Consider the following 14,109-nt stretch of genomic DNA (forward strand, 5'->3'; position numbering starts at 1 on the left):
CTGACATGGCTGCACAGATTCTAGCCCTTGATTGTGCATGTATGTATGTATGTATATTTTAAATTGGGCCGCACATGTAGCACTGGGCAACATCTGGAAATTGTTTCTCTCCAGCCATCATGTGGATCCCTGCGACTGAAATCGAGCCAACAGGCTTAGCAGCAAGCACCCTCGCCCACTTCACCCACGGAGCCATTTTACCAGCCCCTCCCCCATCTTGGTTGTCTTTATTAGCATCTCTGGCCTCATTCTAGGCAAACACAATTCTTCCCAAAGGCTGTAAGAATACAGAGAACGGTTGTGCGTGCTGGGAAGGTCCACAGGGCGCTAGGATAAACAAGACAAATGGACGAGGCTCTGAGAAGTTGTCAAAAGTAGACACTAGGATCTGGGGGCGAGTTTTTAAACTAGTGAGTGAAAGTGAGGCCGGCTGATTGATGCTATGGAGACTCTGTTTCCTCCTGGATGGAGGTGGGAGGCTTAAGAAAGACACAACGAAGTCGCAGGGCTTACTGAGCCCCCTGAGGTCCCAGAAGCAGGGAAGCGGTAGCCAGGGAAGAGGAGACTCTTCAGGGGAACTGTCTGCAAATTGGGCAGGAAGCCCCAGGATGCATCATCACACAGGCTGGATGGGGCTTTTGGTGTTGCCACTAGTTGCCTTTGAGTCACCCATGGTCCTGCCAGTGACACCAATAACCTCCATGGTTCACCAAGATGGACTGGTGTACATTGGTTTCCTAGGTTTGTGGATGCCCTCTCTGTTGGTGTCGGTTAGCAAACACTCCCAGCCGGCCTCTCACCAGGTGGCCTAACAAAACAAGGTGGTGGAAGCGGCGGCTCACCCTGCACGGGTGAGAATTCCACTCAGCAGCACAGAGGACTGAAGCCGTAGCTCGGATACACTACTGGCGCTGTACTATAACTTGGGTGGACCTCCACACGCGGCAGAGAGTCTCAGAGGCTAGAAGCCAGGATCCAGGCATCAGCAGGCTGAGCGATTCATGAGCTGCACTTGCTGGTTTGTAGGTAGTGGCCTCTTGCTGCATCCACACGCAATGAAAAAGTCAGGGCAACTCTCTAGGGCTTTTTCTATAAGGGCACTGATCACATTGATGAAGGCTCCCTCATCCTCTTAATATAGTCTCCCCCCGCCCCAGAGACTTTATCTTAGCACATTGCAAGACAGGATTATAGCAGAGGAGTTTGGAGGGAAAGATACACAGTGGGAAGTCAGGAACAGAAGCCACGTGAAGACTGAGTGGTAATGGCCAGGCAGATCCCATCGGGCTAAGAGCATGGAGTAGACTTTGTTTTCCAAAGTGCTTGGGGCAAATGAAAGTCCATAGAGGCCAGTGGCTTGATCTGAAGCTGGGTTCCAGAGCAGTTCTGCAGTCACAGTCTGAGCAGTTAAAGGGTTCCAAAATACTTCGGACCATACATAGAGTTTGGCCTATATATTTTTAAATAAGTTTCTCTTTAAATGAACCACCAGTTTTCCCATAAAAATTATCTAATTAGTCTTTGCAACAGTAAATTAGTTTGAAGTAATTGCAATCTTTACAGTAAGTCGGCCATAAAGGTGAACAGCAGCTATAATCTTTAACTTTGACCTGATCTCCTCTCTCTGATACACACACACACACACACACACACACACACACACACACAAATAAGAAAACAAAATCAGTAGGAAAAAGCAGCCACCAGCTAGAAATTCATAGCACACGGACTCACCTCAGGACCTACAATCATCATGTAAACATTGGGCTCTTCTTGATGCCATTCTTGGGAAGAAAAAGAAAGAAAAAAAAGATTTTAAATAAAGGACCTAACGTGGCTTCAAGTCACAGCTGAGAAAACAACTCAGCTTAACTACAAATTTCTCCACAGCATGGTTTGTGCTCTTAGGTCTTTAAGCATTCACCCATGCTAACCAGGATTGATTTCACTTATTTAGAATGCCCATGTGTAGTATTGTATGTGTTTACGCGAAGATTTGTTTCTTTGGGAGCTGAAGCAATGGCTCAGCGGTTAAAAACATATGCTACTCTTGCAGAGAATCCACAGTTGGTTCCCAACACCCACATGGTAGCTCACAACTGCTTGTAACTCCAGTTCTGGGGTGGGGCAGCCCCACGGCCCTCTGCTGGTATCCACAGGCACTGCACACACATCATATACAAACACAGAAAAATAAGGGGATCTTTACTTTTTTTAAAAAAAGTGGTAAGGGGCTGGAGAGATGGCTCAGGGGTTAAGAGCATTGGCTGCTCTTCCAGAGGTTCTGAGTTCAATTCCCAGCAGCCACATGGTGGCTCACAGCCATCTGTAATGAGTTCTGGTGCCCTCTTCTGGCATGCAGGCAGACATGCAGGCAGAACACTGTATATATAATAAAAACATATTTTTTTTAAAAGTGGTAGGATTTTAAACAAATCTTTTAGCCTTATAATTATTTCCAATTTTTCCACCATCCTTCATACTGAAGTTGCAAGTCTACACAGAGATAGTTAGCCAATAAATTACCCTTCTGGCTGTTTCCAAAGTGATGATCTAGAAATAGTTCTGCTTATGTGCAAAGAGAAAAATAAAAGGGAAAGAAAGAAAGAAAAGTGGTCCCACCAGGCAAGATGGCTCGTGGTGTAATGCCAGAAATTCACTTAGGAATCTCAAGCAGGAGGACTGGGCATTTATGGCCAGCTGGGGCCATCCAGAAAGAACACAAGACCAAGCAAGGCATATCTCTATGCACAAATCCACACGACAAGGAAGGGAGACACTGGACCAAATACCTGAGAATGCGTCTACCAAGTACAGAGGGTCCTTCACAGGCCTGAGTCCACATATTACCAGGAACACGTACAGGTTGTCTGCGTTTTGGTCAATCTCTGCAACGTAAGAGCGGGAGCCACGTCAGTGGGGGTGGGGGAATACAGCTACGCAGCAGCGGTGACATCACTGTGGCCTGCAGACCAGAGGTCCCCACATTGGCCTTCTGAGCCCTTGCGTGTCCTCTGACTGCCTTACTACACATGAGCTTCTCCATGCATAGATTAAACCCGAGCTTCACTCTGCCTGTGAAATGCAAGGTCTCTGCCCTAGAGAGGGAGCGACGGGGCCTGGGAGAGCTGCCCAGCCACTAGTGATGGGATTGAGCAGTCCCAGGAAGGACGTGGGCACAGTTCCAGTTGAGAAAAGTGTGAGTTCCTTGATGCAGCATCCTCACGAATTCACAGATGCACGCTAGGTATGAGCATATGTCCCCGGGAACAGAAAACACACACAGCCGTCTTGTCGTCCTGTTATTTTTTTCGGTATGTGCCAGTTGGATTTGTCAACCATACCTCAGAAAACTGCAACCGTTCTAAAAGTAGACGTATGTTTGTAGAGAATGGTTTGTTGTTTTTTTTTTCCCTCTCATTTGTTTCTGTTTTGTTTCTCGTGTGTAGCGTATGAGATAGTGTCTCCTATAAGAGTCCTGGCAGGCTGCAAGCTTGTTATGTAGCTGAGGAGGACCTTGAACTTCTGATCCTCCTGACTCCACCTCTTAAGTTTAGGGCTACAGCCACATACCACCATGCCCGGTTTATGTTGGGATCAATCCCAGGCCTTCCTGCATGTTAGACGAGCACTCTACCAATGGAGCTATCTGTATAGCTTTGAAAAAAACAGAGAGGGAAGGGGGCTGGAGAGATGACTCAGCAGTTAAGAACACGGATTGCTCTTGTGGAGGACCCAGGTCCAGTTCCCAGCACCCACATGGTAGCTCACAAAGCTCACAACCATCTGTAACTTCAGTTCAAGGGGATGTGGTGCTCTGGTGCCCCCTTCTGGCCTCCATAGGTACTGCACAAATGTAGTGCCTAGACATAAGTAAGGGCAAAAGAGCCACTCATATGAATAACAACAACAACAGCAATAATAATATACAAAGAAGGCCTAGGAGTGCCAAATCTGTGATGTAGGACCAGCAGTGAACACTACGCTTGGTGCCTCTTCTCACGACAAGTGAAGCTGACTTCCTCACCCCTGACCTCTAGATGGGGTGTGAGCCTTCCTGGCCAACAAAATGCAGGAATATGTCCATATATGACCTTTGAACCTTGGTTGTGAGAGGCCTTATCACTCCCTGGTCATCTGACCATACCACTTTTATGGGGAAAAAAGACTTGATAAAGAGACTCATTATGGCAGAGTGAGGTCCCAGACCAGAGGTGACACTGGGTATCAGACACATGTGAGCAAGGAGGGGACAGCACTGACGGGCCCGGAGCAGACAGAGGCTGCCCAGCTGAGACACAAACCACAGCAGTTCACATCCACAAAAATCATGAGGAAGGGCCATAGTTGTTTGAGACCAGGAGATGTTGAGGTGTTTTATGGCAACTGGTAGATAATTGATTTGAAGGCAACTATTAACAGACTCAGCAGAAAAAGCTAGTCTAAAATATCAGGGTTTGCAGCCTTTGTAATTGGCCATAAAACCAGGCACGGGCAAGGCTGTCTTCCCGAGGATGGGCATTTGTCGATTTCCGTTTCATGAAAACCATTTTCTGAACTTACCTAAGTCTTGAGAATGAAAACGGGGTCTGTGTCATACATGTAGCTCAGTGCAGGAGGGACATGGTCAGCAAAGAGAACAGCGAGAATGACTCTGGACAGAATCACATTGACAGGGAAGACTCCCAGCCCTGTCTTAGAAAAGCGTTAAAAGCAATTCTGGGGGCTGGGCAGGCAACTCAGTGGTAGTATGCTTGCCTTGCACACCTGAGCACCTTTTGATAACTCACACTTACCCCACACTCACTCACACACACATACATACACACACATGCACACACACACACACACGCACACACACACACACACACTAAGCCAGGTGAGATGGCACATGCCTTCAGTCCTAGTAAGAAGTAGCCTAAACCAGAAGGATAATGTCAAGTTTGAGGTCAGAGTAGGCTACACATTGAGTTCAAGAACCAGCATGGGCTACAGAACAAAAGAGAGAGAGAGAGAGAGAGAGAGAGAGAGAGAGAGAGAGAGAAATGAAGAAAGAATGAACATACAAAAGAAGGAAAATTCAGAAAGAAGGAATGTGATCAAGAAACTTCATATGCTGGGGCCGGAGAAATGGCATGATGGTTAAGAGTGCTTACAGCTCTTGCAGAGGACCCAAATTTAGTTTAGCGCCCATGAGGCCACTTGTAAGGGTCTGCAACTCCAGCTCCAGAGGAGCCGATGCCCCCTGCTGGCCTCCTCAAGCCTTCCGCCCAACTGCGTGCGTCCACACACAGATTTACATGCATAAATAAAAACAAAATAAAATCTTAAAAAAATAAAACATGGCCAGGGAGTGGTGGCTCGTGCCTTTAATCCCAGCATGGGAGAGGCAGAGGCTCTGTGAGTTCGAGGCCAGTCTGGTCTACAAAGCGAGTTCCAGGACAGCCAGAGCTGTTACACTGCCTCAAAAAAACCAAAATAAAATAAATAAATAATAAAACATTATCTATGTATCAAAATATCATAATGCATAATGTCATATGCATAATTAATATATTGTTTAAAAAGTTACTACAGTCTCTGAATTGAATTTTAATTCACTACCACTAAGTTGTGTTGAGGGTTCTATGTCCCCCCCCCCCCCATACTCTGAATTTCCTAACTAATTTTAGCAGATAAACCTTAGTGAGTGCTCGTTTGGCTAAAGTCTGAGCCAGAAGCTACGGAGAAAGTGTGGACGCAAGGTCGGAGAATTGGAATTCAGGCACCGGAATCCAAGGTCAGGAGTCAAGCGATTGTCTTTAATAAATGATAAGCTATCTTCCTTAATAAAATCTAAAGGGAGGAAAGGTCAGGATGAGAAGGGTGCCCAAGCCTTGATTCCCAGGGAAGAGCTGCTAATGTGTGCCTGAGCCTCAGACTGAAAGTCTGCCTTCAGCCGGAGATCAAAACTGCCTTCCAAAAGTGTGCTTATTAATTTCAAAGGAACTATAATTCTATGCATGGGAAAAACAAGGAGGAGGCTCCTGAGCTAAAGGAGAGGTCTCAGTCCAGCACACAAAATCTGCGTATTCACACACACGACCTACATACACCACACTGCCACATAGATGGATATACAGCATGTGTACATACACAGGAGTTTATATATTCAACAGGACAAGCCATCCAGCTCCAGAGTGAAACGTGACTCCAATCTGCTCACACCCTTGATGTAGAGATGTGTTCAGATCCATGGGAGGAAGAAGAAGGAAAGGCAGCCAGTGGGAGAGCCACGAGGACCCCCAGGATGGGAAAGTGTTCTCACTGAATTAGGAGAAAATTATAAATAGGTACGCCAAATGCTGCACCAAGATGGTATTCCGGGAGCTCACATAATTGCTTGGGGAGACGTGGTACCTGGTTAACACCTGTGTGACTTAGGTGCTGAGGACATTCATTCCTTCCTGCTCACATGGGTCACCTGCTCAGAAGAACTGCTTGAACACCTCTTGGCCCAGCTGAGAAGTACTGGGGAAACCTAGCCTTGTACTGTCTGGGACCTGGATGGCTTAGAACGACAGCCCTGGGAAGAAGCTGGTCCGTAAACCTCATCCCTGATTCCCACAAGATGCTACCTGTAAGTTATAGGAAGATATGCACCGTATTGCATCTGTGAACCCATGATGCCTGTGTGTCACGTGCAGTGCTTACACACAATGACAAACATACTGTGGGGGCCAGACAGACCCCAGTGGTTAAAAGAACTGGATGCTCCTACCACATGGGATCAGTTCCCACCACCCATATAGCAGTTTACAACCACCTGAAACTCCAGTTCCAGTAGATCTGATGCTCTCTTCTGGCCTCTGTGGGCACCAGGCATGCACATGGTACCATATCCACATAAAGAAATACGTACACACATAAATAAAAATGAATTTTAAAAAACTTGAAAGTGTACACACACACACACACACACACACACACACACATTCAGACCAGGTGAATGTTAATAGAATTCTTCGTCCTTGAAACAGCGTTCCTATAAGGCCACAGATCATCTTGCTGGACCTTGCTTGACCATCTGTTGGGAGACCTGGTGTCACCTGAGCAGGCAACTCTGGGAGGCAGGGACTTCAGGAAGGAAATGTGAGCTAGGCCATGCAATTCTTTCTGCCCTTTGTCCCCTTCCAGGAGTCTGCCCCCAACTGTGTGCACCAATAAACACAGTCCTGTCTACTGAAAGGTTAGAATCCTGTCTCCTTCGGGCTCCTGTCTTTCAGCTGCCTCAGCAATCTAATAGATGGGTCTACAGAACAATTCGTAGGGGACTTGTCTAGCTTGGAGAAATCCCTGCACCCAAGGGTATAAACCAGGTATGACAATGCTTACCCACAATGGCAGGGGGATTAGAAATTCAAGGTCATCCTCAGCTACCCACCAAATGTAAGGCCATCCTGGGCTACATAAGACCCTGTCTCAAAGATAAGTTATTTAAATGAAAATAAATAAAATAAAAATGTATACTTCAGACTGACTATGGGCAAGGTGCCTTGATGTTTGCTATTTCTTAAAGTGCACACCCCCAACTCTCTAAATTGATTTTGAGCCTCCTGCCCCAGAAGACCCTGGAGGGAGACAGAGTTAATCCTATATCCGTTGCGCCTCTCAAATCTTTTTCCTGGGCTGGAGATTAAATGTAATGAGAATTCAGGAAACTAAATTAGAGAATGACAGACGAGGGCATTCCATGCCTGCTCTTCTTCTCGAAATAGTGAAAGGGGGAAGGGAGGGGAAGAAGAAAGAAGGAAAATTCAGAGAACTTTGTATGTCCTGCCCACAGAGAGAAAGCTCAGTTTCAGACAGATGAACACTTAAAAAAAAAACAAAAAAAAACCTCAACCACAGAACCAAGGGCTGGGGTCCAGCGCTCTTGGAAGTGGACTCTGTCTAGTGTAGAGGTTCTCACCTTGTGGGTCATGGCCCCTTTGGCAAGCCTCTATCTCCAAAAGTATTTACATTGCAACTCATGACAGTTATAAAGTAGGAACAGAAATAATTTTAAGGTTGGGGGGATCACCACAGCATGAGGAACTGTATTAAAAAGATTGCAGCATTAGGAAGGGTGGGAGCCACTGGTCTAGTGAGTGACCTGGCAGGCACCCTCCAGCCCTTGGTGGCTTTAAGGGAAAGTGTGGTGGTTTGTCCTTAGCTTTTAAAAGGAAGCAGAAAGAGATGGGCCTGCCGAGGCTTGGGGAAAGCAGGAGCTACCTAAAGCCCCAGTGACCTTTGTTCGCTGTTTAAGTCAGAGCTGTGTCTATAGCCTGCTCCTGTCCCCCCACACTGGGTTAGGCAGAGTGCAGGTGTGAACCCAGCCCTGGCATGCACACAGGTATGCGTGTATTTAACATAGCGCAGGGGCCAACGGAATGGTATTTTTAGCTCTGAAACAAAATATGCCTTTTTTTTCTTCTTCTTCTCGGTGGTCTAGCATCCACTTCCAGTGACAGACTAAAGTCGGGGCTGTCTGATCACACATGAGAACAGCTGGGAGAGCCAAATGCCAGTTGCTGCGGCTTCCTGTCCCCCCATGTCAACACTTCTTCCATCATTGGCTTTGTTTCTCAAGGCAGGGTCTGACGTAGCCCTAGCCGGCCTGGAAAGAGCTGTCTAGCCCAGGCTAGGCTTGAGTCTTTGAGGAACCTCCTGCCCTTGCTTCTGGAAGAGTGAGGTTATGGGTGCAGGCCACGATACCCTGCCTTGGCACTTTTCCTATCCCTCAACTGTAAGTGTGAGAAGGGCGGTGTGCTGACGGAAGTGTAGATTTAAAGAAAAAAAGTATCTTGATTCTTGGCTGCATAAAGAATGGAGATCCAGTAGCACCATCATCCCATAGCAAAACTAAGTTGGTTTTCTTGGAAATGGACGGGGAGTGGGCTTTAGGATGTTAGGGTCTCCATCGCGTAGGAAAACAAAGAGGGCTGGAGGGATGGTGGGAGAAGAGTCAGCTGTGGTGGCACACAGCAGTCACCCCCACCTTGGGAAGAATCAGGGGTTCAAGGGCAGCCTCTACTGCATAGCACATTCAAGGCCACACTGGGCTATCTGTGACCTTGTCTAGAAGAAAAGAAAGAGGAATGGGGAGGGTGTGAGGAAGGCAGACAGTGAGAAACACGGGGTGGGGCGGTAAGAGGAGGAATCAACAAGAAAGACAAATGAAATAGAGCGAATGATGGCTGGTTCAACTGTCAATGTGACACACTCCAGAATCTATCTTGGGAAGAGTCTCCGTGAGAGATTGTAGAGATGGACCTGTAGGTGTATCCGTGGGGAATTGTGTTAAGGTGGGAAGACCCAGCCCACTCTGGGCAACACCATTCCCTAGGTTTGGCACCTGGACTGTATAAAGAGGGGAAAGCAAACTGAATGTAAACATGCATGCATTCTTCACTCTGCTCTTGGTGGTGAGTGTGGTGTGACCAGGTGCTCCAAGTCTTGTCATGATGTCCCCGTCAAAGACGGGTTGTACCCTGGAACTGCGAGCAGAAATAAGCCCATTCTCTCCTGAACTGCTGTTATAATTTTTTCCCCTGAGCATTTTATCACAGTAACAGGACATGAATGGAGGACAGTAGAAAACAGGAAGCTGGAGAACAGCCCTATGAATCTGGGTTTGCTGGCCTGTGATATCCTTTGCTTTAGGTGTGTGGGTTCCTGGCACTTAGAAGCAAAAATTCCAGAACACTGTGTCATAACAGCACTGGGCATGTACCTGGAAAGGAATAAGAAATCTCACTGACCATGTGAGGAGCTTGGTATAAACACTCATACCCTTGTCCGAAGAGCCAGCTATAAGGGGAACACAGGAGGTCACGGCAATTCTGTGGGCTGCCCTGAAGCTACCTAACCACTGGTGCTCAGTAGATCTGTTTGAATGTGGCATCTTGGTGGCATACAACTGGCTTGATCTTTTAAACTGATGCAACATTAGTTTGTGAGCTAGGGCTGGGAGATGCATGGCTGAGCAGTATCAGACACTCTGCAGCATACAGGATAAGGGACAGCACTACAAAAATGGTATCAGGAGCTGGAGAGATGGCTCAGTGGTTAGGAGCACTGACTGTTCTTCCAGAAGACCCAGATTCAATTCCCAGCACACACACACACACACACACACACACACAATGACTCATAACCATCTATAACTCCAGCTACAGGGATCTGATGCCCTCTTCCCTGAATTCTACATGCACCTGAATTCTACTATATGTACTATGTGCACATGGTATACAGACATTTGTGCAAAAGAAACATTCATGCACATGAAATAAAAATAATTTTTTTAAAAAAAAATAGCATCAGGGCCAGGTGGTGGTAGTTCATGCCTTTAATCCCAGTACTTGGCAGGCAGAGACAGGTGAACCTCTGTGAGTTTGAGGCCAGCCTAGTCTACAGGCTGAGTTCCAGGACAGCTAGGATTGTTACACAGAGAAATCCTGCCTCAAAAAAACAAAAAACAAATCAGATGGACAGGTGGTACATGCCTTTAATCCCAGCACTTGGGATGCAGAAGAGACAGGTGGACCTCTACGAGTTTAAGGCCAGCCTGATCTAAAGAATGAGTTCAAGGACAACCAGGGCTGTTACACAGAGAAACTCTGTCTCAAAGAAACAAACAAGCAAAAAATAGCATCAAAAAATAGTCTAAGGAGCAGGCTATAAACTTGGGTAACTCACCAACTTAGATGGCCATATGAGGTCCTGCTCTACCTGACCACCCTTCATACCCAAACAACTAGGAGAACGTAGAGGGCATTTGCTCACTGAGAGGGCCCATCCAAATCCTCTGCGTCTTCTGTCTTCATTGTCTGAGGCACAAAGAAGTGGTAGGACACAATCTCGGGTCACACAAACTCCAGAATCCCAGTGAGGCAGAGCAGGGCTAATAGGCCAGTCATCCCCCAAGACCAAAACTCAACAGAGACAGTCCATTGTACAAATGGGGACTCACGCCTGATTGTAAAACTCACAGAAGAATTCTAATAGCTCCTCTGCTTTACTATATTCCTCCTGCAATCAGCTACCCCAGCCACAGCCAGGGTTTCCCCTGCACCCATTGATTCCGAGCAGACAGGATTTCCAATGGTTCACAATGAGATGGGACAGTAGCCAAGACAGTCTATGAGGAAAATGCCTTCAGTGGAGTGTTTTAAAACTCCTGCCTGTTCTGTTGCTCACTCAACTGCAAGCCCAACCATCAGCCCGGAGACTAGGGGGTTTGATGAAATGTCGTTTGGAGTTCGGGAATTATGGGTCTCAGTTACGCCTCCGTCGTGTCCTATAATATATTGAAACTGAAATAACCTTAAGGCAGGCAATTTAAAGCCTGCCCCCCCCATCCGGAAGAATTGTACCCACATGCTGACATGAAGAAGCAATGGGGTCTCAGGGGTTCATTTGTAACGCCGAGAACAGCCCACTGCTGTCATGGGGATTGATGAACGTGCTACAGAATTTTTTTCTAATAAAATGCTTGGGATTTTTCTTTTCAAGTGAAACTAAAGCTGACATGCAATCTGTGGGGGTTTTAGGTGAGGCTTTTGGAGAGGAAATGGGATTGGCGCGTCCTTACATCAGCTGCGGATGGGGAGCTGGTTTCAAATTTTGAGTCTTGGAAGTTTGTAGTAAAGCCTATAACTTTAGCTTTCCCCTCCAGGACCCCACAACTTAAATCCTGTAAACACTACTAAATACAGGGAGATGGTTCAGTCAGTAAAGAATGGACTTGCAGATGAGGATCTATCTGTGTTCCATCCCCAGAACCCTTTTTTAAAAAATCAAGGAGCCAGGCATATGGATGTGCACTTTTAATCCCAGTGCTGGGGAGATGGAGGCAGGAGGATTTCTGGGACTCACTGGTCAGTCATCCTGCACTACCGGATGAGATCCAGTGAGATACTGTGAGAGATACTGTCTCTAACAACAAGGTGGATGACTCCTAAGGATGACCTGAGGTTGTGCTCTGGCCTTCACACATACCCAAGTGCACACATCTGAATGACCATCTCACATACCCAAGTACACACATCTGAATGACCATCACACATACCCAAGTGTACACATCTGAATGACCATCTCATATACCCAAGTGCACACATCTGAATGACCATCTCACATACCCAAGTACACACATCTGAATGACCATCACACATACCCAAGTGCACACATCTGAATGACCATCACACACACCCAAGTGCACACATCTGAATGACCATCTCATATACCCAAGTGCACACATCTGAATGACCATCACACATATTCAAGTGCACATATCTGAATGACCATCACACACACCCAAGTGCACACATCTGAATGACCATCACACATATTCAAGTGCACATATCTGAATGACCATCTCACATACCCATCACACATATCCAAGTGGACACATCTGAATGATCACACTCTCAAGCATGGTCATCTCTGGGAAAAGATGTTGGCTTAAAACAGAGGAATTCTTATCCTCGAATCTCATGTCAAGAGACAGCTTTACTTTTCTATCCCTTAGATCCCAGAATAACTGGGGTGGCAATCTAATTGGAAGCTCTGATCCTTAAAAGAATTATATACAGCAAACCTCATGTATGGACAGCCAGTATTTAAAAGACTTGGCACAATAAAGTTTTGCTCACGCATCATGGCTGAGCTCATTTCACACCTCAAGTAGGAGCCGAAGTTGTTAAGTCTCTGAATTTCACCACAGGCTGGAAAAAGCCCTTCCCCGACACCACCATCAGGCTGTGTCCTGATGCCATCCTACCAGGTGATGCAGGTCTTGCAAGATGCATGGAGCTCAGATTAAGTGTACCATCTCACACAGAAACCAGCTGTTAGGAATGTCTCCTAAGAAAACATCCAGGTGAATGCATAAAGAAAGGAGGTCACACCACCCCCGTTACTGAAGATCTAAGCATTATGGAAAGAAAAAAGCAGGGGGTCCAGCAAGATAGTTGGAACAGGGCCCTGAGGGCAGATGGAAAGGGATGCTTCTGGCAAAGTCCCAGGAAGGGAGCCATGCCTTACCTGATTGTTGGAGGAAGGTGTTCCAGTTAAAGTTGACATTTGGTATCGTTGCAATTCCTGGTGGAAGGAATATAAAAGAAAAAGAAGTGAAGTTTTGGTTCTTATAAATCCATTCAACCTCCCAAGCACTACAATGGAGTTTCATGAGCCCCTTGACACAGAAATTGGGTTCACCTGTGGATGCCAGGACTGCACCATCCTGCTGAACCACCTTCCCTCTCTGGGTGGTACAGACCTTGAACTTTTTAAAGAGACTCGGCAAAGTCTTCTAAAACATTAGCATTTAGCCGGGCAGGTGGTAGTGCACGCCTTTAATCCCAGCATTCAGGAAGCAGAGGCAGGTGAATCTCTGTGAGTTCAAGTCAGCCTGGCCTACAAAGCAAGTTCCAGAAGAGCTAGGGCTGTTATACAGAGAAACCCTGTCTTAAAAACCCAAAAATCAAAACTAAAAAGTGATGTGGGATTTCTCTCTGTATGCTGTGAATACCATTGATTAATAAAGAAGCTGTTTGGGGCCTGTGATAGGATAGAGCAGAGCTAGATGGGGAGAACTAAACTGAATGCTGGGAGAAAGAAGGCGGAATCAGAGAGAAGCCACATAGCCCTGCCAGAGACAGAAGCCAGAACTTTACCCGGTAAGCCACAGCCTCCTGGCGATACACAGATTAATGGAGATGGGTTAATTTAAGATATGAGTTAGTCCGAAATACACTTAAACTATTGGCCAAACAGTATTGCAAATAATATGGTGTCTGTGTGATTATTTCGGGACTGAGCAGCTGGGAACTAACTAGTGACTTCTTACTATAAAAAAGCGAACAAAAAACTGGGTAAAGGTTCACTTTCATTTTTTTTTTCTGAAGCATGCATGGGCAGCCCGTATATGGTGTTTGGACAGATGGCTCAGTGGTTTAGAGCACTGCCTGCTCTTCCAACGGTCCTGAGTTCAATTCCCAGCAACCACATGCTGGCTCACAACCATCTGTAAGGAGATCTTGTGCCCTCTTGAGGAAGAGACCTGGTCAGTTGTCCTTATCAACTTAG

The 14,109-nt window shown here is 46.5% G+C and overlaps 1 protein-coding gene across 4 annotated transcripts in view; it reads right to left on the minus strand.

Moving 5' to 3' along the window:
- Glt1d1 (glycosyltransferase 1 domain containing 1) overlaps positions 1–14,109 on the minus strand; it is a 75,134-nt gene that overhangs the window by 32,383 nt on the left and 28,642 nt on the right. For 3 of the 4 annotated variants that reach the window (XM_048433688.3, XM_048433689.3, XM_087903616.1), the window contains exons 6-8: positions 13,066–13,122; positions 2,793–2,888; positions 1,735–1,784 (exon numbers count right to left, since the gene is read on the minus strand). In XM_048433688.3, coding sequence (XP_048289645.2) covers positions 1,735–1,784; positions 2,793–2,888; positions 13,066–13,122 — 203 coding nt within the window. Of the gene's footprint in view, positions 1–1,071; positions 1,451–1,734; positions 1,785–2,792; positions 2,889–13,065; positions 13,123–14,109 lie in introns of those variants that run through there. The other variant, XM_087903617.1, reaches the window with a different exon arrangement.

The sequence above is a fragment of the Myodes glareolus genome, chromosome 2, assembly GCF_982192425.1.
Source record: "Myodes glareolus chromosome 2, mMyoGla1.1, whole genome shotgun sequence".
Taxonomy (NCBI): domain Eukaryota; kingdom Metazoa; phylum Chordata; class Mammalia; order Rodentia; family Cricetidae; genus Myodes; species Myodes glareolus.